The sequence below is a fragment of the Aethalodelphis obliquidens genome, unplaced genomic scaffold, assembly GCF_003676395.1.
Source record: "Aethalodelphis obliquidens isolate GAN/ISIS:26980383/991018 unplaced genomic scaffold, ASM367639v1 scaffold63, whole genome shotgun sequence".
Taxonomy (NCBI): Eukaryota; Metazoa; Chordata; class Mammalia; order Artiodactyla; family Delphinidae; genus Aethalodelphis; species Aethalodelphis obliquidens.
In genome coordinates this window covers 1,206,161-1,232,909 of record NW_020838007.1, presented here as the reverse complement: position 1 = coordinate 1,232,909, position 26,749 = coordinate 1,206,161, and the positions used below count along the sequence as shown (strand labels likewise).

Below are 26,749 nucleotides of genomic sequence, written 5' to 3'. Positions count from 1 at the left end.
CACCATGGTTGACAGCCAGGGTTTTCATTGTGATGTGGCTGTCTTGATTTTCCCAGTGGAAAGTACAGTATTTGTATCCAGCCTATGAGGTTGTTCATGTCATTCCTGTTTTACAGATGAGGAAACTGAGGTTGGAAGGGGTAGTGTCTTGCCCTGTGTGACTCTGTGGGGAGCAGTGGAGCTGGGACTGACCTCCGGAGCTCTGGCCTGCCTCTGGTCTGCTCTGCTCCTCTATGCCCTGATGGCCCCCTGGTCAGGGGCCAAGAGGACAGAGCCGAACTGGAAAATAACAGATAATACCCACCTCCGTGGGGACGTAAGAATTGGAGGCCTCAAAGAGCCCTTCACCAAGTTTTTGGCATAAGGACTATTGTGTTCAATAGTGGTGATTAAAGTGTGGGATCTCAGCCACTGGGAAGCTGGTCCTGGAAAGGCCAGAGGCCCTGAGGGTCCGCTGCTGGTAGGAGGAAATTCACATTTATTGAGAACCTACTGGTATTAGATTAGGGGTTAGGGGTGAGCACCGCAGTTCCTATCTCCAAGGAGCGCGATCTGACAGTCAAGTAACAACACGGTGTGGCAGAGTCTGGGATGGCGTGTGCTGTAATTCTGTTGGGGGGACAGGCCCTCTGGGAAGGCTTCTCCGAGGAGGTGACACCTGGGGGGGGGGTTGCATTAGGAAGGCCTCCGGGACAGAGAGGGAAAGGAGGGAGAGGAGGTAAAGATTTACAGGGTCTTATCAGGGTGCGGGTGTGTTGTAGGAAGATTTGATGTACTCTCCAAACCCATGTGGAAGGACGCTCAGCTCCACTTACAGAGAAGGAGCAGGTGATTAAAGAAGTTGAGTCACACCGGCAGGAAAGAGCAAAGCTCGTCTATGACTTAGAGCCGGGACACCTCCCACTGCGCTGGGGACAGACCCTGGGGTGTCCACACTGGGCGAGGGGAGGACCCTGGAAAGGAGCAGTCCGCGAGCAGGAGCCAAGGACAATACAGCGACCAAGAGGGGAGCCGAGGAAGGTGCTTGTGTCACCGGGACAGGCCGTGGCTTTGTCCCTTAGGTTCCCCTCCAGGCCGGACCGAGCCGGTCAGCAGCAGCGACGGCCGCCCACTCCCTCTGCGAATGTGGGCGGGGCAAAAGCGGCAAAGTGGGGGAGGAGCCGCGTGGGCCCCGCCCCAACTATTGTGCCGTGGGAGCGGGCGGCGAACGGCGCGGCGCGAGCCAATCAGGACGCGGCATGCAAATAAGCAGGCCCGCCAGCGGCCCAGAGCGGCGCTGACGCCAAGATCCCATCGCGGATCGCACTGGAGCGTGTGCCCAGCGGGTGCGGACTTGGTGAGCGGGTCTCCCGGGGCCAGGGCACCAGGGCCAGGTGGACGGAGGGCGGACCCACTGGGCCCAGAGATGGACGGAGACTGGATGCGCACTCCCTCGGGGGCCCCAGCCCCGACGACTCTGGACACGGACGGTGCTGAGACGCCCACGGGGCTCCGAGCAGAAGACCGGCCGGACATGTGAAGGACGTGGGGTGCGGGGAGCCAGGGACCAGCGGCCCACGGACGGAGGGAGACGCAGACCCACGGAGGGCTGGGGGCACCCTCACACCATCTCCCCGACCGGTTCAGAGAGGAATCTGCGGCTGCATCGCGGAACCAACGAGAGAGGAAGAGGGCAGTGGACCCGGCCACCTGCACCATGACCAGCTGTCGCCACCATTCGGGATACTTGGCGGACGACGAGGCTGGCCACACCACCTGCGTGGCCCGGGTAAGTGTGCCCAGCAGGGCCCAACTCTGAGCCTTCAACATGTTCCTCACCAGTTCTGGTGCCCCAGATCACAGCCCCCTTTCTCACTTCCTACTGATGTCCTCTCTGGACCTGTTAGTGACCTGTTGCCTTGACCACTCCTAGTTACCCCTGCTGGGCCCTACCTAGTCACCTCGGTCTCCGTCTCATTCCCTGTGTCCCCTGATCTCGGATTGGGAGGGGCATGGTGGACTAGAACCCCAGAGTGGGAGCATAGAGTCTACTTGGGGCCTATGGCTCGAGGGGCAGAAGCAGCCATGGGGCGCACAGGGCTCAGGACCACAGGTAGTCTGTACAGACCAGCAGTGGGGACGGGGCTCAAGGGGTTTTGTGATTCATGTCCTGGGTGAGGGCAGAAGTGGGCTTTCAGACTCCCCAGCCAGGTCTTGGGTATGTGAACTGTACGTGTCAGGGAGGCTTCAGGGCAACCCTGAACAGATCCCCACTTTACAAGAGAGGAAGTTGGACCTCAAGAGGGGCCTTCGTGCCCACAGTCACATGGCCTGAAGCTGGCAGAGCCAGGGTCCAAATCCAGGGCTGCCTGGCTCCAAAACCTAGTTCCTGGGACTTCCCTAGTCCAGTTGTTAAGACTCCACGCTTCCACTGCAGGGGGCACGGGTTCAATCCCTGGTTGGGGAACTAAGATCCTGCATGCTGCGTGGCACGGCCAAAAAAAAAGGAAAAACAGTTTCTTCCACTGCCCACTTCCTACCCAGTTCCTGGTGCCTTAGGAGGACCCCAGGGGACCCCTCCCCCCATGGGGCATCACTGCCCACTGTGATATGCCTGTCTGCTCAGGTCCAGCCACCTAAGAAGTCACTGTTCCCGGAAATGGGGCAAGCCTCCAAGCTGGGCCACACACCACACCCCACTTCGACGCACGGCCCCTCAGGCAGTTCAGGGCTCCGCAGCCACCGCCGAAACCCCAAGGGCCCTCGACCCTTTAGGAGCTTCCTGGATTTCCTTGTCGAGGGTCAGGTGCTGGACAGCCTGCAGACGGTGGTGGAGGAGGCAACTGAGCTCATGGCCACCGTAATGACAGAGGCTGGGGTGCCGCTGGTGGAGGTGGAGGACCCGATGGAGGTGCCAAGGGGTGGGCGTCAGGCGCGGGCCCGGCCCATCGTCAGTACCGTGCACCAGCACTGCACCCGGCCGAGCCTCTGCATGGGGCGCCCCAACAATTACCCGTCCTGCTCCAGCTCCATGTCCGACTCCCACAGCAGCTTCACGGCCAACTGGCCAGGCTCCCATAGCTGGGACAGCGACCTGAGTGCCCGCAGCTTAGGTGCACTGCCACCCATGAAGGACAAACTCCTGCTGGAGAAGAACCTCAAACGGCTACTGCAGCTGGAGAACAGAGGGGTGAGGTCTGGGGCTGCGGCCCAGGTGGGGCGGGGGTGGACCCCAGCCCAGAGCTCAGGGCCAGGCCTGGCTTGGCTGCCCCTGGACGCCTCTGAGAGTCCTCCTCTCTCTGCAGAAAGGCCAGGGGCAGTCCTGCCCCCACGGGGACTCCCTGCCATGGGACTCACTGGGCAGCCAGACCAGCAGCCAGTGGACCCTAGAGCAGCCCCTGTCCTGGTTCTCAGGCCTGCTGGGCTCGAGCTCAGGCACGCCCAAAGCGTGGGAGCTGGGACCAGCAGAGAGGGAGCTGATCTTCCTCAAGCGGGAGCTGATCTTCCTCAAGCGAGAGCTGAACAAGAAGATGAAGTCCTTGCTGAGCCAGCCAGGGTCCTTTGACCTGCCCGGCTACTGTGCGCTCCGAGAGCCCCATCGGACCCTGGACTTCCTGGCTGAGCACCACCTGTTCCCCGCCCTGCAGGACGTGGTCAGCCAGGCTGTGGACAAGCTCAGTGGTGCCTGCCACAGAGACAGTTGCCCTCTCTTCCCGTCAGAAGGGGAGCCCTCCCCAGAGTCCAGCTCCAAGCTGGCCACACCCACTGATGGGGAGGAGCCCTACGATTTGCTGCCCACCACAACCTCCAGCCCCAGGATGGAGCACAGAAAGAGCATCAAGTACAGGGGACGCGGCAAGTCCAAGGAAGGTGGCTCCCCGGTGTCTAGCACCCAAGTGGCCACCAGGTTCTGCCTTGAGGTGACACCCACAGAAGAGCCCAAGGTCCCTTCACCCCACCCCAGGCAGGAGGGGCTTGACCAGGACCCCAAAGTACAGAGACTACCCATGCCCACTTCTGGGCCCCTGAGCTCCAGGCAGAGGGCCCAGCCCTGGTGGAACCTGCACCTTACCCTGCCCGCCACCGGGATTGTGGTGAAAGTGCCCTCACGACAGACCCATGTCACCACCCCGGTCTCAGCTCCGCTGGCCTCCTCCCTCCCATCCTCCTCCCACCGCCTCCCCAGGTTCTCACCCCACACCTCCGTGGTAAGGGGCTTCTTGCCATCTCCTGTTGTGCCGTATCCGGAGGTGACCTCCTCAAGGTTGGGTCCAGGGTTCTTAGGGGCGGGTTTGCACTGGAAGGGCTCCTACCGCCACCGCTCCTAGCGGCCACTGTCACTAGCAGGTGCCCAGGGTCCAGGTCTCTTGCCCTGCCCTTGTGAAAACCACCTGAGTAGGGGATGAGCTGATGAGGGGACCAGGAATCCTGGCCTAGCTACTACCACATGTTGTCAAAGATGAATAAAGACTATTTTTTATTCTGGGTATTCTTTTAACGTTTGCATGTGAATCTCAGAGGCCCTCCCATGTGAGGAGGGTCCTGTCCCTTGTGGACAGTGGTCTGAGCCCAGAGTAGGGCCCTGTGTCTGCGGTCTAGCCCCCTCTGGTCCTGCTGCCCAGGACAGGACTCTCCAGTGTGTCTGCCCCGCCGAGAGGGAGTTGCTTGGGAAGGGTGCGGAGAGGACTTGGTGGCTTAACCCTGGTGGCTCCCCAGTGTGGCCCCTGACCCTCCTTTCACCCATCAAGGCCTAGGCGTGCTTCCCTCCTCTGAACCCTGGCCTAGGCGAGGGTTGTGCAGGCTCCCTTTTGGCTGATACAGTGACTGATGTCACTGGCCTTGTCCCAGGCCTGACTGGTGTGGCTGGCATGATAACAGGGTGGTAAGTAGGCGGTGGGCCAGCACGCAGGACCCCAGCTCAGCTTTCCATCGGGCCAGCAGAGCAGATGTGGTGAGGCCGCACCCTGAGTGGACTGAGCGTGGCGCCGCGTGGGTGACGCGGAGGATGCTCTGGGGGGGAGGGCACCCAGGGTGGCAGGCAGAAGTGGATGACGTGTCTCCCTTTCCCTCCCTGCTGCCACACAGAGCCCCAATTACAAATTCACCAAGAAGAAGACGCTGCCCTCCATCCTGTCCAAGTCCACCACCATGTCCCGCCTCTCCAACCCCCGGCACGAGGAGCTCGTTGACTACCTGAAGGGCCAGGCTGTGTCCTTGCTTGCCTGCAAGTACAGGTTTGAGAAGAACCTCACTGGGCAGCTGGGCTTCATCTCCTTCCCCATCACTGAGGCACTCCTGGACCTCTTCCTGGGCTTCAGGAAGGTGAAGGGCTCGCGCATCCGTCTGTCCTCCACAATCGACTGGAGCTGCCTGCTGCGCAGGCTGGAGGAGGCCGAGTTTAGCCAGCGGTCACCCCAGCGGGCATCCCGGCCCCCTTCCCGGCACACCTCCCAGCACAGCACCCCCCAGCGCAGCATGCAGACACCCACCGCGCTGTCCGCCAGGACCCACAGGGTTCAGGACAAGCCCACAGGGTCCTCCCTCAACATGAGGTCCCCGGGACCCCGGCTACTTGCCTCACAGGAGCGCCTGGCAGCCGCGGAGCAGGAGCCCGCCAGACCGCCAGAGCCCAAGCTGTTCCTGTCCCCTGCCAACACTGGCGTGGCGTCCCATCAGTCCGACCAGACAATGGACGTGGAGGGCCACCAGAGCATCGAGGAGGAGGAGGAGGACAAGGAGGAGGATGGAGAGGAGGAGGAAGAGGACGAGGATGACTTTGGAGATGAGGGCGAACCCCAGAGCTCCCTGGAGCCTCAAGAGGAGGCCGTGGTCAGTGCCACGGCGGCAGGCTCAGGTGTGGGCCATGGTGACTGCCCATGGGGCCCCTGAAGTGCACCGAGTGCTCCATGCCCCACTCCTTCCACCCCAGCGGCCACTGCCCTCACAGCCATCCCACCCTGAGCAGAGGTCAGAGCAGCTGGTGCCCACGAGGAGCTCTGCTGAGCCTCTCAGGGGAGCCAACGGGAGAAATAAAGCTTGTGTTGATGAAACACGGTTTTCCTGTCAGAGATCTCAGCCATCCTTCTGACCACCTGCCCCCGGGGAGCATCTCTGGAGAGCTGGGCCAGGCCTCCACGGCAGCTGCCGGTGCCCTGAGCCCCGTGACCTCCTGGGCTCTGCTGCTGGCTCTTCTGCACTCCAGTCTGCACCTTCCTGCCTCTTCAAGCCTCTTAGGACTCATGGTCCCCACCCTCACAGCCCCTGTGCATCACACTCCCACTTCCCTAGGGCTCCTCCTCTGCCAGGGCGTATCCTCCCTCTCCTGATGCTCCCACCACTACCTGTCTTCCTAATTTTTGTTGTTGTTGTACGCATGCCTCTCACTGTTGTGGCCTCTCCCGTTGCGGAGCACAGGCTCCGGATGCACAGGCTCAGCGGCCATGGCTCACGGGCCCAGCCACTCCGCAGCATGTGGGATCCTCCCGGACTGGGGCACGAACCCGTGTCCCCTGCATTGGCAGGCGGACTCTCAGCCACTGCGCCACCAGGGAAGCCCCTGTCTTCCTAATTTGTATTTCTCAGCTCGTGCTCCTGAGGTCACGCAGGGGCTGCTGGTAGGTCAAGCCATGGATTGGCTGACCCAGCTGGCTGTGTGACTATCCCTTCCGCAGAGGCCCTGGGCAAGGCAGCTCTCTTTCTTGAAGGGTCTGTGGGCTCGGCTGGTGCTGTGCTCAGAGGATCTCACGTCCAAGGTTCTCCTGGAGCTTCTGGCCATCCGGTGCCCCCAGCTCCTCCCCTCTGCCTTCCTCAGGCAGCCTGTTTGTTCCCCTTCAGGCATCTTCACCCAGGGAGCAGCTCCACCCCTACCCCCACCCTGCCCCTATGGTGGAGAGAAGATGCTTAGCCTCGCTGAGCAGGCCGCCATTTCGGGGAGGCTGGTGGATCTCTCATGCCTCCCCTGGAGCCCGCCAGGTGCGCAGAGGCCAGACCTGCTCGGCTCGGCCTGACCGTGCTCAGTGGCCCACAGGTGAGGACACAGCAACTATGGAGCTTCCTCTGGAACCAGGCAGGGAGGACCCCGCGATTCGGGGAGGAGGACCTGCTCCTCTGACTGGCAGAGGGGCCAGGGTCCTAGGTGGGGAGTCAGGGACCCATTTTCCCACAGAGCTGTTGTGACAAGGATCCTTCAAAGCACATGCTTGGTGCTGATGCCTATCCTCCGAGGCCACCACTGCCACCACCGCCACCATGTGAGGCCACAACAGCCGCTTTGTACATTACTGCCATATCACTTGGCCACAGTTGATTGGCCCTACTGGTGCATCCAATACCCTCTGGCTTCCAGGTCCTGCTGCCCAGTCTTCAAGGGAGAAGAGTGTATGTCCCCACCCCAGCCTCAGAGGCACACATCTAGGCCCTGGGGTGGGAGCAGCCCCTTTGGGCACCACTGGCACATGATGCTACAGACTGGTCCCCTTAGCTCCTGTTTCAGGCATCTGTTGCCATGTAACAAACCAAGATTTAAGTGGCTTCAAACAAAATCATCATCTGTAATGATTCTGAGGGGGTTCTACGGGCTCAGCTGGCAGTGGTGTAGCCAGAGCAGCTGGGGTGGGAGTGCTGCTTTCGGCTGGGGACTGGGCTGAGGCTAGGACATCCCTCGTGGACTCTCCCCTTACATCATCTCTCTCCCCGTTGCCCCTGGCCATTCAAGGGTCTGTCTGGGCAGGGGCTGGCTTCCTAGAGGGAGGAAGCAAGAACCACCAGTGAGTGCTCTGGCAGCCTGTGCTCAGAAGTCCCCAAACAGCACTTCTGTAGCATTCTTGTGGTCAAAGCCAATTATGATGCGTGCCCAGATCCAAGCAGAGGGGGAAGGGACTCCACGACTGGGGAGAGGAGCAGGTTGTGCTCACAGGGGTGGGAGGCATTGTTAGCAGATGTATTTGGAGACTAACACCTCTCCATCCTCCTTGGCTGACTGCACCTTGAGCAGTGCCTGGAACTGAGTTGAGTCAATCACGTCCCCTCTTGAGAATCTGAACCTGGAGACAAACTGTGGTATCCAGGTGGAGGGCCCCGAGCATCTGCCCATGAGGTGAGCAGGAAAAAGGAACAGCTAGGAGAAGCCATGAGGCTCCAGAGACTCAGGGAGAGCCGTGTTGGCTTCCCGACTTCAGCCCTGGGGTCTCTGCTGCTCTTGGAACCCTTTCTTTGCCTGTCAGGGAGATTACTCGCTGTGTCCTTACCATTGTCTGCTCCCAGTGCAATGGGAAGCTGTTGGCAGCTTTCAGCAGGCACCTGGCATGATCTGATTTATACTTTTTTTTTTAAAGTTTTTATTGAATTTGTTACAATATCGCTTCTGTTTTATGTTTTGGTTTTTTGGCCCCAAGGCATGTGGGATCTTAGCTCCCTGACCAGGGATCAAACCTGCATGCCCTGCATTGGAAGGCAAAGTCTTAATCACTGGACCACGAGGGAAGTGCCTTGATTTATGCTTTTTAAGACAGAAATCACTTTCCTGGGTGGAGAATGTCTTAGAGGGGCCCGAGTAGCAGGGAAATCTTCTAGGAGGGGTGGTCGATATCTGAAGGGGAGATGGAGTGGCTTGGATTAGGGTGGTGACGGGGGACGCAGGAGAGATGCCTTCCAATCTGTTTTGGAGTCAGAGCCATCAAGACATGCTGGGGTAGATGTGAGGAGTGTGGTAAAGAGAGGAATCAAAGATGAATCCCATGTTTGGGGCTTGAACAACTTGTAAATGAGGTGCTGTTCCTGAGACTTGGAAGCCTGGGGGAGGAGCAGTGTGAGGGAGACCGGGGAGTCCTTCTTGGGGCATATTAGGTTGGAGATGCTTGTTGGTGTGTCCGAGAAGACACACCCAGATTGTACTCTAGCCCTCAAGGGCAGGGTCTGCCAAATCCAGGGCAGACTGTAAGCATTTTTTTAACAGACACACAGTTATTTATTTATTTTTGGCTGCATTAGGTCTTCATTGCTGCACGTGGGCTTTCTCTAGTTGCGTCGAGCGGGAGCTACTCTTCGTTGCGTTGCGCGGGCTTCTCATTGCGGTGGCTTCTCTTGTTGCAGAGCATGGGCTCTAGGTGCACGGCCTTCAGTAGTTGTGGCATGTGGGCTCAGTAATTGTGGCTCATGGGCTCTAGAGCGCAGGCTCAGCAGTTGTGGTGCACTGGACTTACTTAGTTGCTCCTCAGCATGTGGGATCTTCCCAGACCAGGGCTTGAACCCGTGTTCCCTGCGTTGGCAGGCGGATTCTTAACCACTGCTCCACCAGGGAAGTTACCGTAAGCATATTAGACACTCTAAACACTGAAAAGATCAAGACACCTTGACCCATATAGAATTCAAAATAAAGACAATGTTAAACATGAAAACCAGGACTTCCCTGACTGTCAGGTGGTTAAGACTCTGTGCTTCCACTGCAGGGGGCCTGGCTTCTATCCCTGGTCAGGGAACTAAGATCCCACAAGCCCCATGGCCCCAGGGGTGGGGGTAGGGAGACATGAAAACCAAAAAATAACCCATTGTTGTAATTAAAATGGCTCTACGCTGGATTTTCTGAATGCAAAATTCTGGATGATTTAATTAAACACGAATTTTTCTCCCTGCTTTGCTGGTGCACCAAGTGCGCGGGTGGTCAGCCTATTGAGTAACATATCCCAGAGCCGGTTCCTGGGCTGGGCTGAATTGATGGGTCTGGAGTGAATTCAATGTAAGAATGTTCCACGAATGAATAAATAAACAGTGGTTTAAGTTTCCCCCCTTATACCGACTGAGCTGACAGCCCTCTGAGAAGGCAGTGAGTCCCAAGCCTGGGACACACAGTCACCCAGGCTTGGTTCCCAGTCGCTTGGTCTCCCAGGGCTCCAGGTTCCCAAGACAGCTCTGGGGCTTTCTGGTGACCACCTGCCACTACCCTCTACATCACAGCTCCCTGCTGCCCTCTGCTGCCCAGTGGCCTAGAGACCATGAGAAGCCCTGGAAGGGGTCAATGAGTGGCTCAGGGAATTCAGAAACCCCAGGGTCCAGGGACTGAGGTGACTCAATGTCAGAGAGTGGGCAATGACCGAGCAACTGGGGGATTAGTTAATCCCGGGGTCCAGGGACTGAAGGACCAGGTGACTGAGTACCTGAGATGCCCCCACTTGTGACCACATAATCTAGTGGTCGAGCAACCTCAAGACCCTGCAGCTGCGGGCCCAGGGTCCAAGGGAGAGACCATGATTGAGGGCTCGGGGGTCTAGGATCATGGGGCTTCGTGAACTGGCGAACCGAGTGTCCCGGGACCTGGCGGTCGCTGGACGGTCGCCCTCGCCTCTGTCCACACTCCCTCCGCTCGACGCTGCCCTGGCTTACTCATTAGTGAGTCCTCGGAAGCGTGGACCAATCAAAACACTCCTCGTGTCTCCAGTCCCCTCCCAGCCGCTGCTCTGGAAGGCTATGGGCGGGTCCTTTCCACGCGGACCCAATGGAAGTGCAGGCGGAGCGCCGTGCGGGCTGGCGATTGGCTGCCGTGGCGGGCACTGTCAGAGCCGGATTGGCCGGCGGCGGAGACGGAAGCGACCAGGGCCCGAGTTGCCGGAGCCCGGCCGGGGCGATGAGGAGCGCGGGCCGCGGCCGAGCTGCCGGCCCGGCGCTGCTGGGGCTGCTGCTGGCGATCTCGGTCCCGGGCAGCTGTGCCGTCAAGACCGGCGCGGGGGTCGTGACCTGCGGGTCGGTGCTGAAGCTGCTCAACACGCAGCACCGGGTGCGGCTGCACTCGCACGACATCAAATACGGATCCGGTGCGCGGGCCGGGGCGGGGGTCTGACGTCGGGGTTCTGCGGACCAGGGGGCTGGGGGTCATCAGGGGCTGGAGTAGTTGGGGGCCGAGGGCCACAGGCCGGCGGTTCGAGGGGGTCTTCGGGATGCCGTTCGGAGCTGTGGGCCAAGGGACTTGGAGTGCGGCCGGAGGCGGGCGGGGGCTGGGGGAGCCGTTGGATCCCAGGGTTGAGGTTGTCCGGGAAAGCTGATGGTGTCCGGGTCGAGGGTCGGAGTTCCCGCGTTGACAGCGACCCCGGGGGTGGGGTGTCGCCCCCCAGGCAGCGGCCAGCAGTCGGTGACCGGCGTGGAGGCGTCTGACGACGCCAACAGCTACTGGCGGATCCGCGGCGGCTCCGAGGGCGGGTGTCCGCGCGGGTCCCCGGTGCGCTGCGGGCAGGCTGTGCGGCTGACGCACGTGCTCACCGGCAAGAACCTGCACACGCACCACTTCCCGTCGCCGCTGTCCCACAACCAGGTGAGCCCCTGGCGTGTGTGCGAGGGGCCCGGCATCTGCTCGGAGCCCCAGCTTCCTGGGTGAAACGGGAATTACAAGTCAGAAGTGTTTGCCGAGCGCCCCCTCGGGGGATGCAGAGGTGACTACTCCAGGGTCCTGTCCCCTGGAGCCCTCAGCCCAGCGGGGACACAAACAGGAAGAGCTGTCCGTCTGGATAGCTCCACTCCTGGGGGCGAGTTGGACACAGGAGGGGGATCCGCATGGCCGTTGGGGTGGGGAATGGGAACCCCGCGGGGAGGAGGAACTGGGGCTGGGCCTGGAAGGATGAGTAGGAGTCCGCCAGGCCGCAGAGAGGAGAAGGGCATCTTTCCAAGCCTGGGGAAGAGCCTGTGAGCGGAGTTCATTGGAACTGGGTGGGAGGTGGTACTGGAACAGAGGGTGCTTTGGGGAGGTTATCAGAAGGAAAGGATGAGATAATAGAACCTTGGCTGTCAGCCTGAAGGGTAGACTTGATGCTGAGTGAGGGTCAGAGGGGTTAGGACAGGAGAAACCCAGCGGAGGAAGGAGGGGGATGACTTGGTTCTGTGGGGGCCACTGGTCACCGTCCAGGCAGCTGAGGTGGGGTGTGCATGTGTTTGAAGAGCTGGTGTTGGGGAGGCCCTTCTGGATGCTGGGGATGGGGGTGGGGGTGTCCCAGTTTGCAGCTGTGGAAGCTGAGGCTCAGAGAGGTGCAGGGAAGGACCTGGGTGTGAGTGCAGCTGCCAGGCAATTGCCCATGGCGGACTCAGTGTGCCCTTTGTCATGCGTGACCACTGTCCTCCCACACCACCACCGCCCCCACAGGAGGTGAGCGCCTTTGGGGAGGACGGCGAGGGTGATGACCTGGACCTGTGGACGGTACGCTGCTCGGGGCAGCACTGGGAGCGGGAGGCCGCCGTGCGCTTCCAGCACGTGGGCACTTCCGTGTTCCTGTCGGTCACCGGCGAGCAGTACGGGAGCCCCATCCGGGGGCAGCTCGAGGTGCACGGCATGCCCAGCGCCAACACCCACAATAGGTGGAAGGCCATGGAAGGCATCTTCATCAAGCCCAGCGTGGAGGCCTCTGCAGGCCACGATGAACTCTGAGTGCCGTGGACCTGCGGGTGGAGGGCAGCAGGGTGGGTCATCTGCAGGGCCACTCTTGGGGGAGACTTTGAGTTTGTAGGGGTTCTCAAGTGCCTTTATGATTAAAGAATATTGGCCTGTGGTTGCATTTTGCTGTGAGCCTGGGGGCGACCAGGAGCTGCCAGCTGGCCCAGGTCAGCATCTCTTCCTCAGTGCAAATCCTCTGTCCCACAGATGGCAGCTTAACCCATCCAAACCTCTCTGATGCTCTTCCGTGCACTCCCAACACTGCCCAGGGCCATCACAGCTCCCTCTCCACCCTCAGATGGTCCAATGGCCCCAGTGACTCCAGTTCCCCAGCCCCTGAGCTTCATGAACCTTCCTGATGAGGGCTGGGGCCTCAGCGAGGTAGCAGAGGCCCCACTCCCTACCAGCTGGGATGGGCACAAGCTCTCCAGCCCCTCATCCCTTGAGGTGCACCCCCTCCTCCTGGCACCCCTCCACTGGCAGTTGTGACAGTCTGGACACTTGCCTTTGACCAAGCACTGGGTCAGGACTCTGCTTATCTGCTGGAAATTTGCATCGCAGGATCCCTCTCGGTGCAGATGGCACCCCACACACCCAGCCAGCCCAGACGTGTGGCATCTCACGCCCCACTATAACCTTTCAAAGTCCGGAGGCCCTAACAAAACTTCAAAAGATATTGCAAAGGAAGATAACCACAGAGAACTGCCAGCTGCAGACATCTGAGAAGGCTTCCTGGAAGAAGAGGCACAATTTGAGCCGGCAAAGCATTGCAATTTAAAGAAAGGAGCAATAAATAGGCGGGCCCTGATAAAGGAAGGTAATAGCTATTTTGCTGGTGCGTGGGTGACCTCTAGAGGTTATGGCGGAGATTACAGTCAGAGAGGCTTGGGCAGCTGCCACTTTCCTGCAGGAGAATGAAAGAGCCGAAGGAGAGGCTGGGGGTGGCAACTGGTTGGAAGGGTCTTAGAGGAGGGTGAGCAGAGCACCTTACTTCTGAGAAATCAATTGACCTTAGGGGGTGGGAGAAAAGCTCTAGCCAATTGTGAGACCTGAGGGGAGGAGGGTCATAATTAGGCCCTTTACGCCCCTGCCCCCTCCCCCATGAGGTCCTGCTCTGCTCAAACCTCTTGAGCATCGTCTACAAGTCTCCACTTCTCTCCCATCACTCACCTGACCTGAGACAGGAGTGCAAGCAGATGGTTGGGAAGTGATCCCAGAAAACACTGGGGCAGAGGAGTGGGGCTCAGAGGAGCAGGCAAGGCAGCTGGTGAAGGTTGCATTACTGAGCAAGTCACCCCTGTGGGCAACTAGGGCTTCATCCCACCGGGGAGCACCGGGTCTCCATGTAGAACATGCATCAAAGTTGTCCCAACCGGGCTTCCCTGGTGGCGCAGTGGTTGAGAGTCCGCCTGCCGATGCAGGGGACATGGGTTCGTGCCCCGGTCCGGGAAGATCCCACATGCCGCGGAGCGGCTGGGCCCGTGAGCCATGGCCGCTGAGCCTGCGCGTCTGGAGCCTGTGCTCCACAACAGGAGAGGCCACAACAGTGTGAGGCCCGCGTACCGCAAAAAAAAAAAAAAAAAAAAAAAGTTGTCCCAACCAAGGGGCAAGAAAGTGGGGGTACTTATCCAACCAGCATATCTTCTCTCATTGGCTGAGGGCTGCTGGGCAGGTGGGAGGATTACTCTGCAGCACTTCCCACTTGCCCTGTATTCTACAGCCAGAATGAAGACCTTAGGCAGAGCCGCAGGTGCCAGCAGGGAACATCCTTTTGGTAGAGGTGAGTGCCAAGGGGGTGTAGGCGGGGCACCAAAAGTGTGACGCACACTGCAAATCTAAGGGGCATTCCTCTGATCCACCCCGGCCCCTCTGGGCTGTAAGAACCCACTTCTGCCTCTGTTACCTCCCTACCACCACACATACAAAAAGTGAGGAGTGTTAATTAAGAGCAGACTCCAACAGTACACAGCATGTAAAAATCCTTGGGAAATCAAGGCCAAAGCTGTGGGAGCAGGTGAGAGGGCTGCAGGCAGAATGCAGTACAAGACCAAAAATTAAAACCGCAGCAGCAGCCGAGCTCTCATTTATTGAAAACTAAGTGCCAGGCACTGGGCCAACGATTTACAGAGCATCTCATTTGCTCCTGGCAACAACCCTACGAAGCATAGCACGTTCAACTGTTATCTTAATTTTGCAGAGGAGGCAACCGAGGTTGCTAAAGATTCAAACCCAGCTCTGCCTGCCTCCAAAGCATTTGCTCTCAGCCACTGGACTGAGAGAATAAAAGAGGAGGGGCCACAGATCCACAGTAGCCTAAGCACCACCCGCTCCAACACACACTGCAGCTCTATGAGGGCCAGGCGGGCCGCGTACATCCTTCCGGGTCATCAGCTCTGCGAAAGCATTTAATGAATGCTTATCCGCAGTCACGCAGGGACCCAAGCGACGCCCCCTTCCCCGTGCCTCCCACAGATCCACAAGCCTCCGGGGGCTCCAAGACCAGGTCCCGCAGCCCAGGCCCACCCTTGGGCTTCAGACAAATCTCATTTGGGTCAAGTCGGGCGATGCGGTGGGGTTTGGGTGGGGAGGTGGCTATCCCAGCCAGGAAGCCCACCGCAGCCGAACATGCCATCCGAGAGGCACAGGGAGCAATTTCAGTTTGCAAAACGGGGCAACCTGCGGCCCGGTTGGTGCAGGCTTGACCGCGGGTCCGGACATTTTCCTCCAGTCGTAGCCCCCTCCCCAGCGGGCTTGGCCGCGCGGCCGGCGCCCCCGACTGGGCTACCAAGAGCGCTCGCCCGCGCGGCGAGAAAACTCACCGAGACTAGAGCTGCGAAAAGGCGGGCAAAGTTCCCTTTGATAAGTTATGAATGGGGAGAAAGTGTTTGTAGAACTCATTGTTAAAACCGCGGAGCCTCAGCCTCTGCCCGCGCCGGGCCAATCCGGGCCCGCAGGCTATTTTGAAATCTCTCCGGCCTCAGCCAATGGGCGTGCAGAAGGCGAAGCCCCCGCCGGCGCCGGCCAATGAGCGCGGCGCTATGCTAAGGAGCCGGGGGCTGGGCCGCCGCCTGTCAGCGAGTTAAAGATGGAGCCGGCGGCGGGAGGGCGCCACGAGGTGCGGGGTGGTCCTGGGGGGCAGCGCGGGCTGACGGCCGCCGGGACCTGTCCCCGCAACCTCCCGAGTCCTGCCCCGGCCCGGGACGGAAAGGGCGTCCCGCCGCGTGAGTAGCTGGGTCCGAGGTGGGGGCGCGGGCAGGGCGGCCCTACCCGGCGGGCGGTGTGGAGGGGCGCAGCCCAGACCCCGGGCGCCCCCTCCGGGCAGGGGACCTCAGAGGGGCGGGAAGCCCCCATTCCTCTTCTCCGCTCTGGGCCGCCGGGCAGGGAATCTGTTGGGACAGAATGCGGAGCCCAACTTGGGGGCCAAGAGCCAGAGGCCAAGGATGGGGGCCGGCAGGGGCGCGTCGGCCCGGAGTGGGACCACCCTTCTTCTCCCGGAGCCTCAGGCCGTGGGAGGGCGCAGGGTCGTCGGGCTATATCCACTCCCGCCCCAGGCGCGAGTGGGTTTCGGACCGCGTTGAAGCGCGGGCCCCTCTCCTTTGTGTGTGCGCCCTTTCCCGGGCGCGCTCCCGCTCAGGGTGTGGAGCTGCCCCCCTCAGTCTGGGGTCGCAACCCCACGGCAATCTGGAGGGTGCTGGGGAGGGTCCGGCCCCTCTGGGGTCCTGAGGACTCCGAGGACCGCAGCCCCGCTGAAATCCCCTCCCCGCCCTGCTGTCTAGGAATGGGGCCCTAGCCCCACCCACCTACGGTTGGGCTTCCCGCTCTGCGTGTATTGGGGGTGATGGGGCTCCCCCCTGCTGGCCGCAGGTGCTCTGACGAGGTTGCACTACTGTGCTTTGAGGAGCAGTGCAATGATATTGTCAAAGCATCGGGGACCAGCCTTGGGGACCCCTTCCCCCATACTGCTACTTTCCCTCCCCAGGCCTGGCCCCTGGACCTGCAGGCCCTCCCCTCCCCCTTGCCCAGCTCCTATCCCTTCTCCATGGAAACTTGAGATCCTGGCCAGGCCTGGGCCTCTGGGGTCAGAGGGCACCCTTTCCCCAGGCAGAGGCCCCGCCCCAGGCCCCAGTGGGCCTGCATTCCAGGTCTCAGATCCCCACCTACCACTGGGAGAGGCACTGGCAGGCCTGCCTGACACTCTTTCCCTGTTGCACTACTGTGGGCCACTGGGAAGCAGTGCAATGATGAAAGGGCATCGGTCAGGCCCAGCCCACCACCCACAGTGCCTGGGAGGTGGGGGGGAGTCTTGCTGCCTCACTCCACTAACCAGCAGTAAGGCGCAGGTGCGGAGCTGGTCTGGACTCTCCATCGGAGGATCAGGTGAGGGCAGAGCTGGGGGGTCCTCCGCCAACCTGTCCATCTGGGTCATGGCTGGACAGGGGGAAGGGGCAGAGGCCTCCGACTCAGAAATGCTATGGTTTGAAGAGGATCTTTACAACCAGCTCCCAGGTAAGCCTGTGGGCTTGAGGTTTGGTCAGGGCCCTGTGGAGAAAGAGGCCCATTGCTTTGCACGGAGGGTTTGCCCGGGCCTGGCTCAGAGCCAGCTCAACAACCTTGACTCCGTGGAGGTGCCCTGGGCCCAGCCTTCCTGGAAGGCCTGGGGAGGGCCAAGCTCTGGAGAGAATGTTCTCCTGTGTTCTCAGCAGGAGCAGTACTAGCTGGGCGGACAGTGGACTCGGGATACAAAGCCTGCAGCTCACGTCCTCCAACCATGCCCACTTGTTCTCTTACAGGGACATGTGCTGCCCTGAGCCTGCAGGAGAGACTGTGAGGTGCCTGGCATGCCCACCCTCACAGCTGGAATCGGGGGGAGTGGAGCCCAACTGCCAAGAAGCCTGGCCCCAGGCGTGCTTGCAGGGTCACCTTCAGCATCAGGACCAGACACAAAAGATTTTGATGTACCCAGTGACAGCCACTCAAGCCTGTCTCCTTGAGAGGAGGCCCAGGTCTCCGGATGGGCATTTGGGAGTACCCCTCACCAATGGTTGAGCACAGAGGGACCCTGGCTTCACCCCCACCCTGGGCGTAGAAGCCCTGGCATCCGGGGAGGATGAGGGGAAATGACACATGCTCCTCTGTCTCCTAGGCCTGACCCCTTGGGGTTCCTCCATCCCAAGGTCACCTGACTTAGGCCCATGGCTGGAGGTGGCCACCTCTTGCTCTCGTGCAGATTATGTACCCATTGGCCAAAGACCCCCATGCAGCTGTCTCCTGCCCTTGCTCGGAGAGGCTTGTGAACTCAGGGCACTGCTCAAATGTCCCCTCCTATGGGAAGACTTCCCTGGACTCCAAGACATCCAATGTTCCTCCACCAGAGCATGTTAGATCACATTTTTCTCCCTGTGGCTGAAGCCCTCTTTAAACGGGGAGCCCCTGAAGGCAGGGAGCATGTAGTTTGGCAGTACCTGGCACAATACACTTTAAAAATCCAAATAAACAGAAAAAGTGTAAAGTATTATAAGCATAACATGATGGGGGTGTTAATCAGGGGTCTGCCCGACCTCTCAGAGGATGCTTGTCCTGTTTTTAAAAAGGCACCTACTATGTATTTTAAAGTCAAATCTGATTTTGTAAGTCATATGGGCCCAGCCTCACATCCGGGGCCACCTGCCCGGGGCAGGTGGCAGAATGGTGGCAGAGATTTGGATGCAGGTGTATCTGAGTCTGCCTGCACCTGTAGGCGAGATGCACAGGCCATACCTTCTCCCTCCTTGGTTGTGTCCATCTTTTTTTTTTTTTTTTTTTTGGTTGTGTCCATCTTGATCTGTGACATCAAAGCAAGAGGAAGTGAATGCCACCTCTTGTGTTGGGGAGAGCTGGGGCTGGCCGTTTGGTGGTAGGAAGTGAAAAAATCTCAGGTGCACTCCATGGATCACAGGGCTGATGGAGAGGGGGCTGGGTTAGGAGGGGACCTGAACTAAGCAGTCCAGGGCACACCCCCTCATCAGCAGCAGGGGTGGATGGTGGGGTCGGCCACTGACCAAGTAGGAGAGGGAAAAGAGAAGCAGATTTCTGGGTGGAAGGGAAGAAGCTGCATGCCAATTCGGATGTGCTGAGCGTGAGATGCCCAGGAAACGTCCCCTGGGGACACTTAGATGTGGGTCTGTAACTCAAGGGACTTGGGGTTAAAGTCAGTTCTGGGTTGGGACTAAGAAGTGGGTAAGATGTCCAAGAAGGTATGGTAAAGACAGGACCCTCATGAGGAGAGGAGACGGGATAGAAGCGGGAGAGGAAGTCAGAAGAGCGTGAAAAGTCCGGGGCTAGAGGAGTTGGGGGCAGAAAGAACTCTTGGGGCCTTGTCTACAGACGGTGAGGAGGAGGGGAGCAGCCAAGATGGGAGGTACTGGAGTCCGGCCGGGGGCCGAGCGCCTCAAAGAAGTTGTGAGAATTGGCTTGGCCACGGGCGGCACCCCGGGGTATGGGCCTCCTGCAGGGGTAGCTGCGTCCCGCCGTCCGCCCCGTCGAAGCGTGAAGGCGCATGCGCAGAGCGGCGGGCATTGTCACGTGCGGCTGTCTCGCGCGGATTGGCCCGCGGTCTCCCGAGACTGGCCCGAGCTGTCCGTGCGGCGGCGCGCGCGGAGGGATCCTGCGTAGGCGCGGCGCGGCGGGAAGGGGACCACGGTGCGTCCCCGGGCCTGGCCCTCTGGGGCCGACCCCTCCTCTCCCTGACCTGGGCGGGAGGATGGGCGCGCCCGGACCCCGGTGGCCCCGCCTGGATAGTGACCCGAGCTCTGGCCCTCGGGGGGGGGGGTCTCCCTCCTCCCCTCCTGGGGCCGGTGGAGTGGGCGCGTCCGGGGCCCCGCCCCGACGGCCGCTCCGCCCCCAGGCAGCCGGGCAGCCGAAGCCCTCGAGAATGGAGGTTCTGGACGAGTTCGACAGCGAGTTCCCGCAGAGTGTGACCTTCTGCCAGCTCATCCCCGAGGAGGACTTCGAGAGGCAAGCGGCGACCTACACTGAGAGCGCGCTGCGCCTCCTCTTCCTTAGCCTCGACCGCAACCCGGCGCTGGATGAGAGCGTGGTGCGCAAGGGCAAGCAGGCGGAGTGCGAGCGGCGTGGGCTCCTGTCCTTCCTCTGGGTGCGGGCCCGGGAGGGCGGGGCTCCGGGGTTCCGAGGTGGGGGCGGGGCGCCGGTGTCCGCCCTGCTTGAGCTGCTGGTAGGGGACTTTAAGGAGGCGGCCCCGGCTAGGCGGCTCACCCGTCCAGCTTCCTCCTCCCTTCCTCTCCCGCTGTCGTCGCAGGCCAAGGTCTCGTGTGCCGTCCAGGGGGAGCTGAACTGTTGCAACAGCATGGGCGCCCTGGAGATGCACCAGCGCTTGGAGCAGCTCAAGAGGCGCATCCACCGCGTGCACTTATACTCCCAGGGTGAGGCTCCATCCGCACTGGGCTCGAGCGGCCTGGTTGACCTGACTCACATCTCCCCGGTGGTCCACAGAAGGCTATCTACACTTGGTCTGTCAATCAGGACTCGGCAAGGCCCGCATACTGTTTGGGTGGGAGGCAAATTCGTGTACACCCCGGGCCCTGGGAGAGTGAAATGAGAGGTGACCTCATTAGTGGCCACACAGGGTGGCAGGTGGGGATTCTGGCCTCGTCTTTTGAAGTTACTTTTGACGCGGGATGCCCTCACTTTTCCCCGATGCTATGGACTAAAAAACTGTGTTGTCCTTTGGGGGACCCACTCGATGGGTTTGTATCTGTTGTCTGGGTCCACTGGTGTGTTTGCTCTTCCCCCTCTGCCTGTTATTTCTTGGATAGTCGTTCTAAAGCCTTGATGAAGTTTGGATTTGGTCCTTGGGAGTGTCCGTGTTCAGGGATGGATGGTGGTGTTGGGCTTCTTTGTCTCGCCTCACATCGGGGGGCCCAGCTCATCTGGGGGGGGTCCCACAGCACCGTTTCATCCAACAGCTGGACCCACAGCATGTGTAGCTCTTACCGCGGTCTCCCAAGATGCTGGTGTGGTGTTATTTATCCCTGTTTTACAGAAGAGGAAATGGAGGCCCGGGGAGGTTGTCCGGCCTGTGTAGGCCACACAGGTGTGGTGGAGCTGGACTGAGACTCAGGGCTGGTGCTCAGCCTCCAACCAGTGCTCCCTGGCAGTGCTTATCTCACTCTAGATGAGCCGTCTGAGAGGCTGCAGGAGGGGCTTGTTACCTCCTACTTTGCTGGTGGGACCCAGCTTTGAACAGTAGAAAGAGCCAGACTCATCAGAACAGGAGAGAGGAGGTGCAGGCCTTAGGTTCCTCCCCAAGCCCACCTCTGCAAGACTTCCTCCCCATGCACCCTTTGCGCACCCCCAGGATGACCCGGGGCTGCGTGTATTCGGTGGGCTCACTGTCTGGGGACTGGACAACCCACTGGGGTGCTGGCAGGCTCCAGGGCTTTGTGCCATGCCTGGGAGAGTGGGTGGCAGGCCAACCTGCTCGGGCCAAGCCCAGCCCTCCTTGGCGGTGACACTCCATCACTTCCTGTGAAATTCTGTCCTGGAAGGCAGACAGCCTGGCATGGTCCCTGCATGGGCCTTGTATAGTTCGAGCTTCCCACTTCACTCGTAAGATAGAGACAAAAGTACCGTTTCCCTGTGGGGCGGTTTTGGGGCCAGTGAGGTGGCGTGTGTTCGTGCCTGTCGGTAGTGGTGCCCTTTGTGGGCCTGCCTCCCTCCTTGTTGGAGGGCCTGTGTTTGGCGCCCCCCCAACCTGTTCGGGCCTTGGGATAGGTGATCACCGACACCTTCTGTCCCAGATGCCAAGAAGAGAAGCAAGCGAAAACCGAAGAAACCAGAACCCATCCTCTTGTGGGACCGGTCGACCTCCCCGTGCCTGCCACCAACCCTGCTGCCACTGCCTGCCACCACCATGGCCTCCATCGTGGCCCCATCAACCTCTGTCTACACTCTGCCCAGGGTCTTTGGCCCCTTCCCTCCGCTGCCCAGCACATCGGTCAGTGGCCCTGGGAGGGGCAGCCTCTAACCCCCTGCTCAGAAGCACCCCAGCGATGCCCGGGCCCACAGCAGTGGTTCCCAGAACTTCCTCTGCAGGCAGCAGTAGATAGATGAAAGGGGGCTGCTCTGCTCGCAGAGTTGGGCTGGGGGAGGCACAGGACTCCGCCTGCCTGGCCTCAGTGCACTCAGCGCAATCCCGGGGCTTCCAGGGGATGCCTGAAACCTGCCTCTCCCCGTGGGTGTCATTCTCCAGGCCACCCTCTAAGTGCCTCTGCAGTGCTCTTCCGACTCGCCTACCCTTCCTAACTCCCGCTCGTCACCTGTCCCCCAGGCGGGGCTGGGATCTCCTCTGTTGGCTCCCAGCCCGCACGCCGGGCCCCATCCCCCTAACACCAAGCTCCAGGTGGCACCGAGGATGAGCCTGATGTGTTTGCTGATTGACTGGAAGGCACATCGTTCTCATAGTTCTTGGAGAAGGTGTTTCTCTTCACGATGAGGATCCCACCCTTGTCCTAAAGTTTCTTTTGTTTGCTGAAGATGGAGTAATTGGAAGTTTCGAGGTCTGAAGCAAAATTGGACTGGACTGGCCCGAAGAGGTGGGAGGATTTATCCTGGGCCCGAGGCAAATGAGACGGGAGGGTTTGGGGGAGCCTGCTGTGTGCCAGCTGGGCTATGATTCCCTCCCCTCTCGTAGTGGATCCATCCCACAATCCTGAGTGGTCCTTCCCCTCTTGGTCCTGGGGAGGAGTTGGGGCTCAGAGATCTGCCTGTGTACGGAGCCCCCGTACCCCCCGAGGCTGGGGAGGCACCCCCTGCCCTGGAGGAGCCCAGAGCTGAGTGTGTCCCCTGCCCCGCCCTGTCTTGCAGCCGCGTAGTCGATCTGACCCCCTTGGTCCTCAATCCTGGAGGCTTTCACTTCTCGTACTTGGCCAGGAACAATGCGCACAAGCTCCACTGCCCTGGCTTCCCCTGGTAAGTGTGCCCCCGAACCGTCTGGCCTCTGAGCAGCGTGCGTGAGGGCTGGAAGGATATTCAGTGTGATGGTCGCTCCCACTTCCAGGATGGACCCTAATGTCGTCAGGCGTGCTGGAAAGTTGCTTCCCCTTCCTAGTGTTTGTGCTGGTGGGAAACCAGAAACAAACAGCCCAGAGGCCAACAGAAGGGAACGATTCAATCAGCTGTGGGCAGCCCCGTGCTTTATCTACATGTGTGTTTTGCAAAGCAGGGATTTACTGAATATGGGGGTTTTTTTGTTTGTTTTTTTTATTGCGGTCCGCGGGCCTCTCACTGTTGTGGCCTCTCCCGTTGCGGAGCACAGTCTCCGGATGCACAGGCTCAGCAGCCATGGCTCACGGGCCCAGCCGCTCCGCGGCATGTGGGATCTTCCCGGACCGGGGCACGAACCCGCGTCCCCTGTATCAGCAGGTGGACTCTCAACCACTGCGCCACCAGGGAAGCCCCTGAATATGGGTTTTTTATTACCGTTTTTGTCAAGTATTTCCCACATCATTGAGTGTTTGGATTGGCTGCTTCATTGCATCAGATGACTTTTTTTTAAAACAGCTTTATTGAGGTATTATTCACATGGTATAATTCACCCATTTAATAAATACAATTCCTGGGATTTCCTTGGCAGTCCAGTGGTTAGGACTCCGTGCTTCCACTGCAGGGGGCTGAGGTTCCATCCCTGGTTGGGGAACTAAGATCCCGCAAGCTGCACGGTGTGGCCAAAAATGATTAAATAAATAAATAAATAAATAAATAAACACACAATTCTATGGTCTTTGGTATAGTCACAGTTATGAATGCATCACCACAATTAATTTTAGCACACTTTCCTCACCCCAGAAACCCATAGCCCTCACTCTTCCACTCGCCCCTCTTCAGCACTTTCTGTCTATAGATTTGCTTGTTCTGGACGTTTGCTATAAATGGTATTGTAAGATATGTGGTCTTTGTATCTGGCTCCTTTCAGTTGGTTAATGTTTTTGCAGTTCATCCATGTTGTAGCAGTACTCATTCTTTTTAAAATTTTCAAATAGATTTCATTTTTTAGAGTAGTTTAGGGTTTACAGTAAAACTGAGCTGAAAGTACAGAGAGTTCCATATCCCTCTGCCCTCCCCACACAGCCTCCCCCGCGATCAACATCTGCCAGAGAGTGGGACCTTTAATACAAACTATGACCTACATTGACGTGTCATTATGTAAAGTCCGTGGTTCACATTAGGGTCACTCCTGGTGACGTACATCTTATGGTTTTGGACAAATGTATAATGACGTGTGTCCACTATTACAGTGTTGTATGGAATAGTTTCCCTGCCCTGAAAGTCCTCTGCCTATTTGGCCCTCCCTCTCCCTCAGCCCTAGACAGCCACTAACCTACTTTCTGTCGCTATAGGTTTGTCAGTTCTGGACATTTTATATAAATGAAACCATACCATAAATTGGTCAGCTTCCTTGGCCGTGTGACAGACGTCCAGCATGTGCGGTACCCTCACTCAGCGTGTGTGTGTGCATGCGTGTGTGTCTATGCGTGTGGTGGGTGGGCATAAATATGTTATCTCCCACTTCCAGAGAAAACGGGTGAAGGTCAACATGCCCTTCTTGCACCTGCTGCGCGGCTTGTGGGGTCTTAGTTCCCTGACCAGGGATTGAGCCTGGGCCCTTGGCAGTGAGATGTGGGGTCCTAACCACTGGACCGCCAGGGAATTCCCTGGCATCACTATCTTTATGTGCTAAGCTGTCCCTGAATCTCAAGATGAATTTCCAGAAGTGAAATTACAAGGGAAAGGGTAGGAACAGTTTTCAAAAGCACTACCATTTTTCAGATTCTGAAACAGGATCTAGTTACTGTAGACAGTTTGAAAACTACCCAAAAAAGACACCAATCACTCTCACTCCCAAGGTCAGAAATAACCATTGTTGGCACATATCCCTGTTTCACTGTAGGTGTTCCCCATGGACACGAGTGTACGTGCACAGGTAGTAGTTTGTCACGTAATCAGGAGCGTCCTGTGAGCAGTTTTGCAGCCAGTTCTGGAACATGTTGCTTCCCTGTCATTAAAAATACCTAGAAATTCACCAGTAATCATAGATGCAGAATACCCACCCCATTGTGTGGACGGAGCATCATTTATTCAACTACCCTTGCTTGTTGAAATATTTCATTAATGGGGACAATGTTTAGCCTCCTGTTATGTATTGCTTTCTGAGTGAGCTGTGCTGTCTTGGCACTATCCCCCAAAATGGGTTATTTTAAATTGTTTTCTAAAAGTTTACAAAAGCATAACATACTCTATGGAAAAAAGGTCACAATATAGAAATGAATACATGAAATATGAGTCCCAATACATTGGTTAATTTTTTAAATCAAATCAGGATCATACTGCACGTACTTCTCAGCTACTTGTTCTTTCCATTACTGTACCATTGGGGTGTCTTTACTTGCTGGGATGTACAGACCAACTTTGTTCCTTAAACAGCTGTGGAATAGTCCACTGCATGCCTGTACCATGGTTTTTTTAGCTGTTCCCTGATGGACGTTTGGATTGTCTCCAGGTTTACACAATCACAAACATTGCTGCAATGAACAGCCTTGAGCAAACATCCATGGGAGGGATTTCCAGCAGCAGTAATGTATCGAGAGCCATCCCACAGCCTGGGTTTTGTCGTGTGTTCCTCTGATGGCCCTGTGTGCCGTGTCCCCCTCATGGACCCATGTCTTGTGTGTTTCCTGAACAGGCCCTCAGCCTGTAGTGGTTCTGCCAGCACCGAGGAGATGCTATCCCCATCTGTGAAGGCCTCCATCTTCACCCTGCCTGTCCTGCTCAAGTTCCAGCCTGTGCCCAGACCCAAAGATGAATCAGAGAATGACCCTGGCAGCGCAGAGTCCACGCCCCACCAGAGGGACCCATAACCTCTTCTGTACAGACCACGGCAGGAGAATGAATAAAGTTCCCCTGGTGGTTCCTTCCTCGTGCCACGCTACCCAGGGGCCGTGCAGTCCCACGGGCTCTCTGCAACCCCAAGAGGTGGTCAGGGTAGCGCAAGCCTGAGGCTCTTTGGCCTGAGACTGCACACAGTAGGTGGTCAGGTCAGTGAAGTCCCCTCACTTGCACCTAACCTGGGAACTCAGTCCTGTGCACTTTGAAAGAGTGTTGAGTGCGGGGAGTGTGTTGCCCCTCCCTGCAGTAACTCTGTGGCCCCGTTGTGCCTCACTTGACCCCACTGAGTTGCAAGACTACCAGTTTTTGCTACACCTGGCTCCTAAACACAAGGCTTATCTGGGTGCAAGTTTAGAAACAGTGGTCTGTTCCCTCCTGGGAGGAAAATGAGCTGGCGAGTCAGTTTCCAATTTGGCACCTCCCTAAAGAGTTTCAAAGACACGTGACTCTGATTACCTCCCACGCTGACTTTAGAATCAAACCTGCATGTGAGACATGAGTCCTCACAAAGTGCCCAATGATGCTGGCCATTAGCAGATGTCGGTTGAGCCCTGTGGATGCCCTGCACCTTGCTTGCTACTGGAGATAATAGACCAAGCAGTTGGGGTCCTGGCCCTTAAGGAGCTTATGTCCCATCCATGTGTGTGTGGTAAGCCAGTACATAGATAAATTAGTACAGGATTACAAATTGTGATAAGCCCTTGTGGGAGCTGAGATCGAGGTGTATGGGGTGACTGGGTGGACAGTGGTACCTTGAGGAGAGTGGACACTAGGGGTAGATGGGGGTGGAGAATTATGCTTTTACCAGACATGTTAAATTTGAGTTCAGTCGGTGCCCAGGTAGAGGTCAGAAGGCAGAAGTGCTGGCCATTTCGTGTTTGGAGACAAGGGATACAGGTGTTTAAAGCCATGAGCCTGGGCAAGGTCACCCAGTGCTTGAGTGTAGAGGGAGGTCCAGGGCTCGGCCGGGGCATACAAACGTGGTGGTCCAGCCGAAGGAAGGGTCAGTCAGAAGAGACCGAAGGGATCATCAGGGCTTTAGACCTTCAGGCTTCATGGCCACCGGCCCCTGGGCCGCCCAGGAGAGAGGCCTGCAGGCGGTGGGGACCAAATGGGCGGTAAGTGGGCAGGCAGGGAATGTGTACGTCGCTTTGGAGGTTTCGGCCTGGCGGGGAGCGGTGATGGGGCCGAGGCTGGGGGTTCTTGGGGCTCCAGGCCTAAGACCTGAGAATCCAGGGCGGGTTTGGGCGGGGATGGCGTTGAGCCGGGGCCGGTTGGGTGAGGCGGTCCAGCTAGAGGCCCCCGGGAAGACGGGGTTTCGAGGCGGAAGCAGCTCAGCCCCGACGTGGCCGAGCCAACCGCGAGCTCAGCCCAGGGACCCAGGGAGCCGCCTGCGCCGGCCGGCCATGCGCCTGGGCACCA

At 58.6% G+C, this 26,749-nt stretch overlaps 3 protein-coding genes and 1 long non-coding RNA gene across 5 annotated transcripts; all 4 read left to right on the top strand.

Moving 5' to 3' along the window:
* Nucleotides 1-1,696: 1,696 nt before the first annotated feature.
* CCDC116 (coiled-coil domain containing 116) lies at nt 1,697-6,986 on the top strand. The gene is made up of 5 exons (XM_027088575.1): nt 1,697-1,768; nt 2,606-3,169; nt 3,285-3,899; nt 5,065-5,654; nt 6,791-6,986. Exons 1-5 carry the CDS (start codon nt 1,697-1,699, stop codon nt 6,984-6,986), a joined length of 2,037 nt encoding a protein of 678 aa, XP_026944376.1.
* Nucleotides 6,987-10,522: 3,536 nt separating this feature from the next.
* On the top strand, nt 10,523-12,503 carry SDF2L1 (stromal cell derived factor 2 like 1). The gene is made up of 3 exons (XM_027088584.1): nt 10,523-10,784; nt 11,082-11,278; nt 12,101-12,503. Exons 1-3 carry the CDS (start codon nt 10,598-10,600, stop codon nt 12,380-12,382), a joined length of 666 nt encoding a protein of 221 aa, XP_026944385.1. The 5' UTR covers nt 10,523-10,597; the 3' UTR covers nt 12,383-12,503.
* A 2,992-nt stretch (nt 12,504-15,495) lies between these two features.
* LOC113610429 (pulmonary surfactant-associated protein D) lies at nt 15,496-19,602 on the top strand. The gene is made up of 3 exons (XM_027088574.1): nt 15,496-15,609; nt 17,179-19,549; nt 19,593-19,602. The coding sequence occupies exons 2-3, from the start codon at nt 18,924-18,926 to the stop codon at nt 19,600-19,602; spliced, it is 636 nt and encodes a 211-aa protein (XP_026944375.1). The 5' UTR covers nt 15,496-15,609; nt 17,179-18,923.
* A 20-nt stretch (nt 19,603-19,622) lies between these two features.
* Nucleotides 19,623-26,550, top strand: LOC113610488 (uncharacterized). Of its 2 annotated transcripts, XR_003429102.1 has the most exons (5): nt 19,623-19,806; nt 21,184-21,380; nt 21,920-21,978; nt 22,250-22,354; nt 25,125-26,550. It is a non-coding gene; the product is annotated as an uncharacterized LOC113610488 (long non-coding RNA). The 2 variants fall into 2 exon arrangements; XR_003429101.1 differs by having other exon boundaries at nt 19,623-21,380.
* The last annotated feature ends 199 nt before the right edge of the window (nt 26,551-26,749 follow it).

What these genes read in the sequence shown, in the direction of transcription:
- CCDC116 (XM_027088575.1), top strand. Translation starts at nt 1,697, where the DNA reads ATGACCAGCTGTCGCCACCATTCGGGATACTTGGCGGACGACGAGGCT. An exon ending in ACACCACCTGCGTGGCCCGG is followed by an intron (nt 1,769 to 2,605) that starts GTAAGTGTGCCC and finishes CTGTCTGCTCAG; the next exon opens with GTCCAGCCACCTAAGAAGTC. An exon ending in CCACCAGGTTCTGCCTTGAG is followed by an intron (nt 3,900 to 5,064) that starts GTGACACCCACA and finishes GCTGCCACACAG; the next exon opens with AGCCCCAATTACAAATTCAC.
- SDF2L1 (XM_027088584.1), top strand. Translation starts at nt 10,598, where the DNA reads ATGAGGAGCGCGGGCCGCGGCCGAGCTGCCGGCCCGGCGCTGCTGGGG. An exon ending in CGACATCAAATACGGATCCG is followed by an intron (nt 10,785 to 11,081) that starts GTGCGCGGGCCG and finishes GTCGCCCCCCAG; the next exon opens with GCAGCGGCCAGCAGTCGGTG. An exon ending in CGCCGCTGTCCCACAACCAG is followed by an intron (nt 11,279 to 12,100) that starts GTGAGCCCCTGG and finishes CCGCCCCCACAG; the next exon opens with GAGGTGAGCGCCTTTGGGGA.
- LOC113610429 (XM_027088574.1), top strand. Translation starts at nt 18,924, where the DNA reads ATGCGCAGAGCGGCGGGCATTGTCACGTGCGGCTGTCTCGCGCGGATT.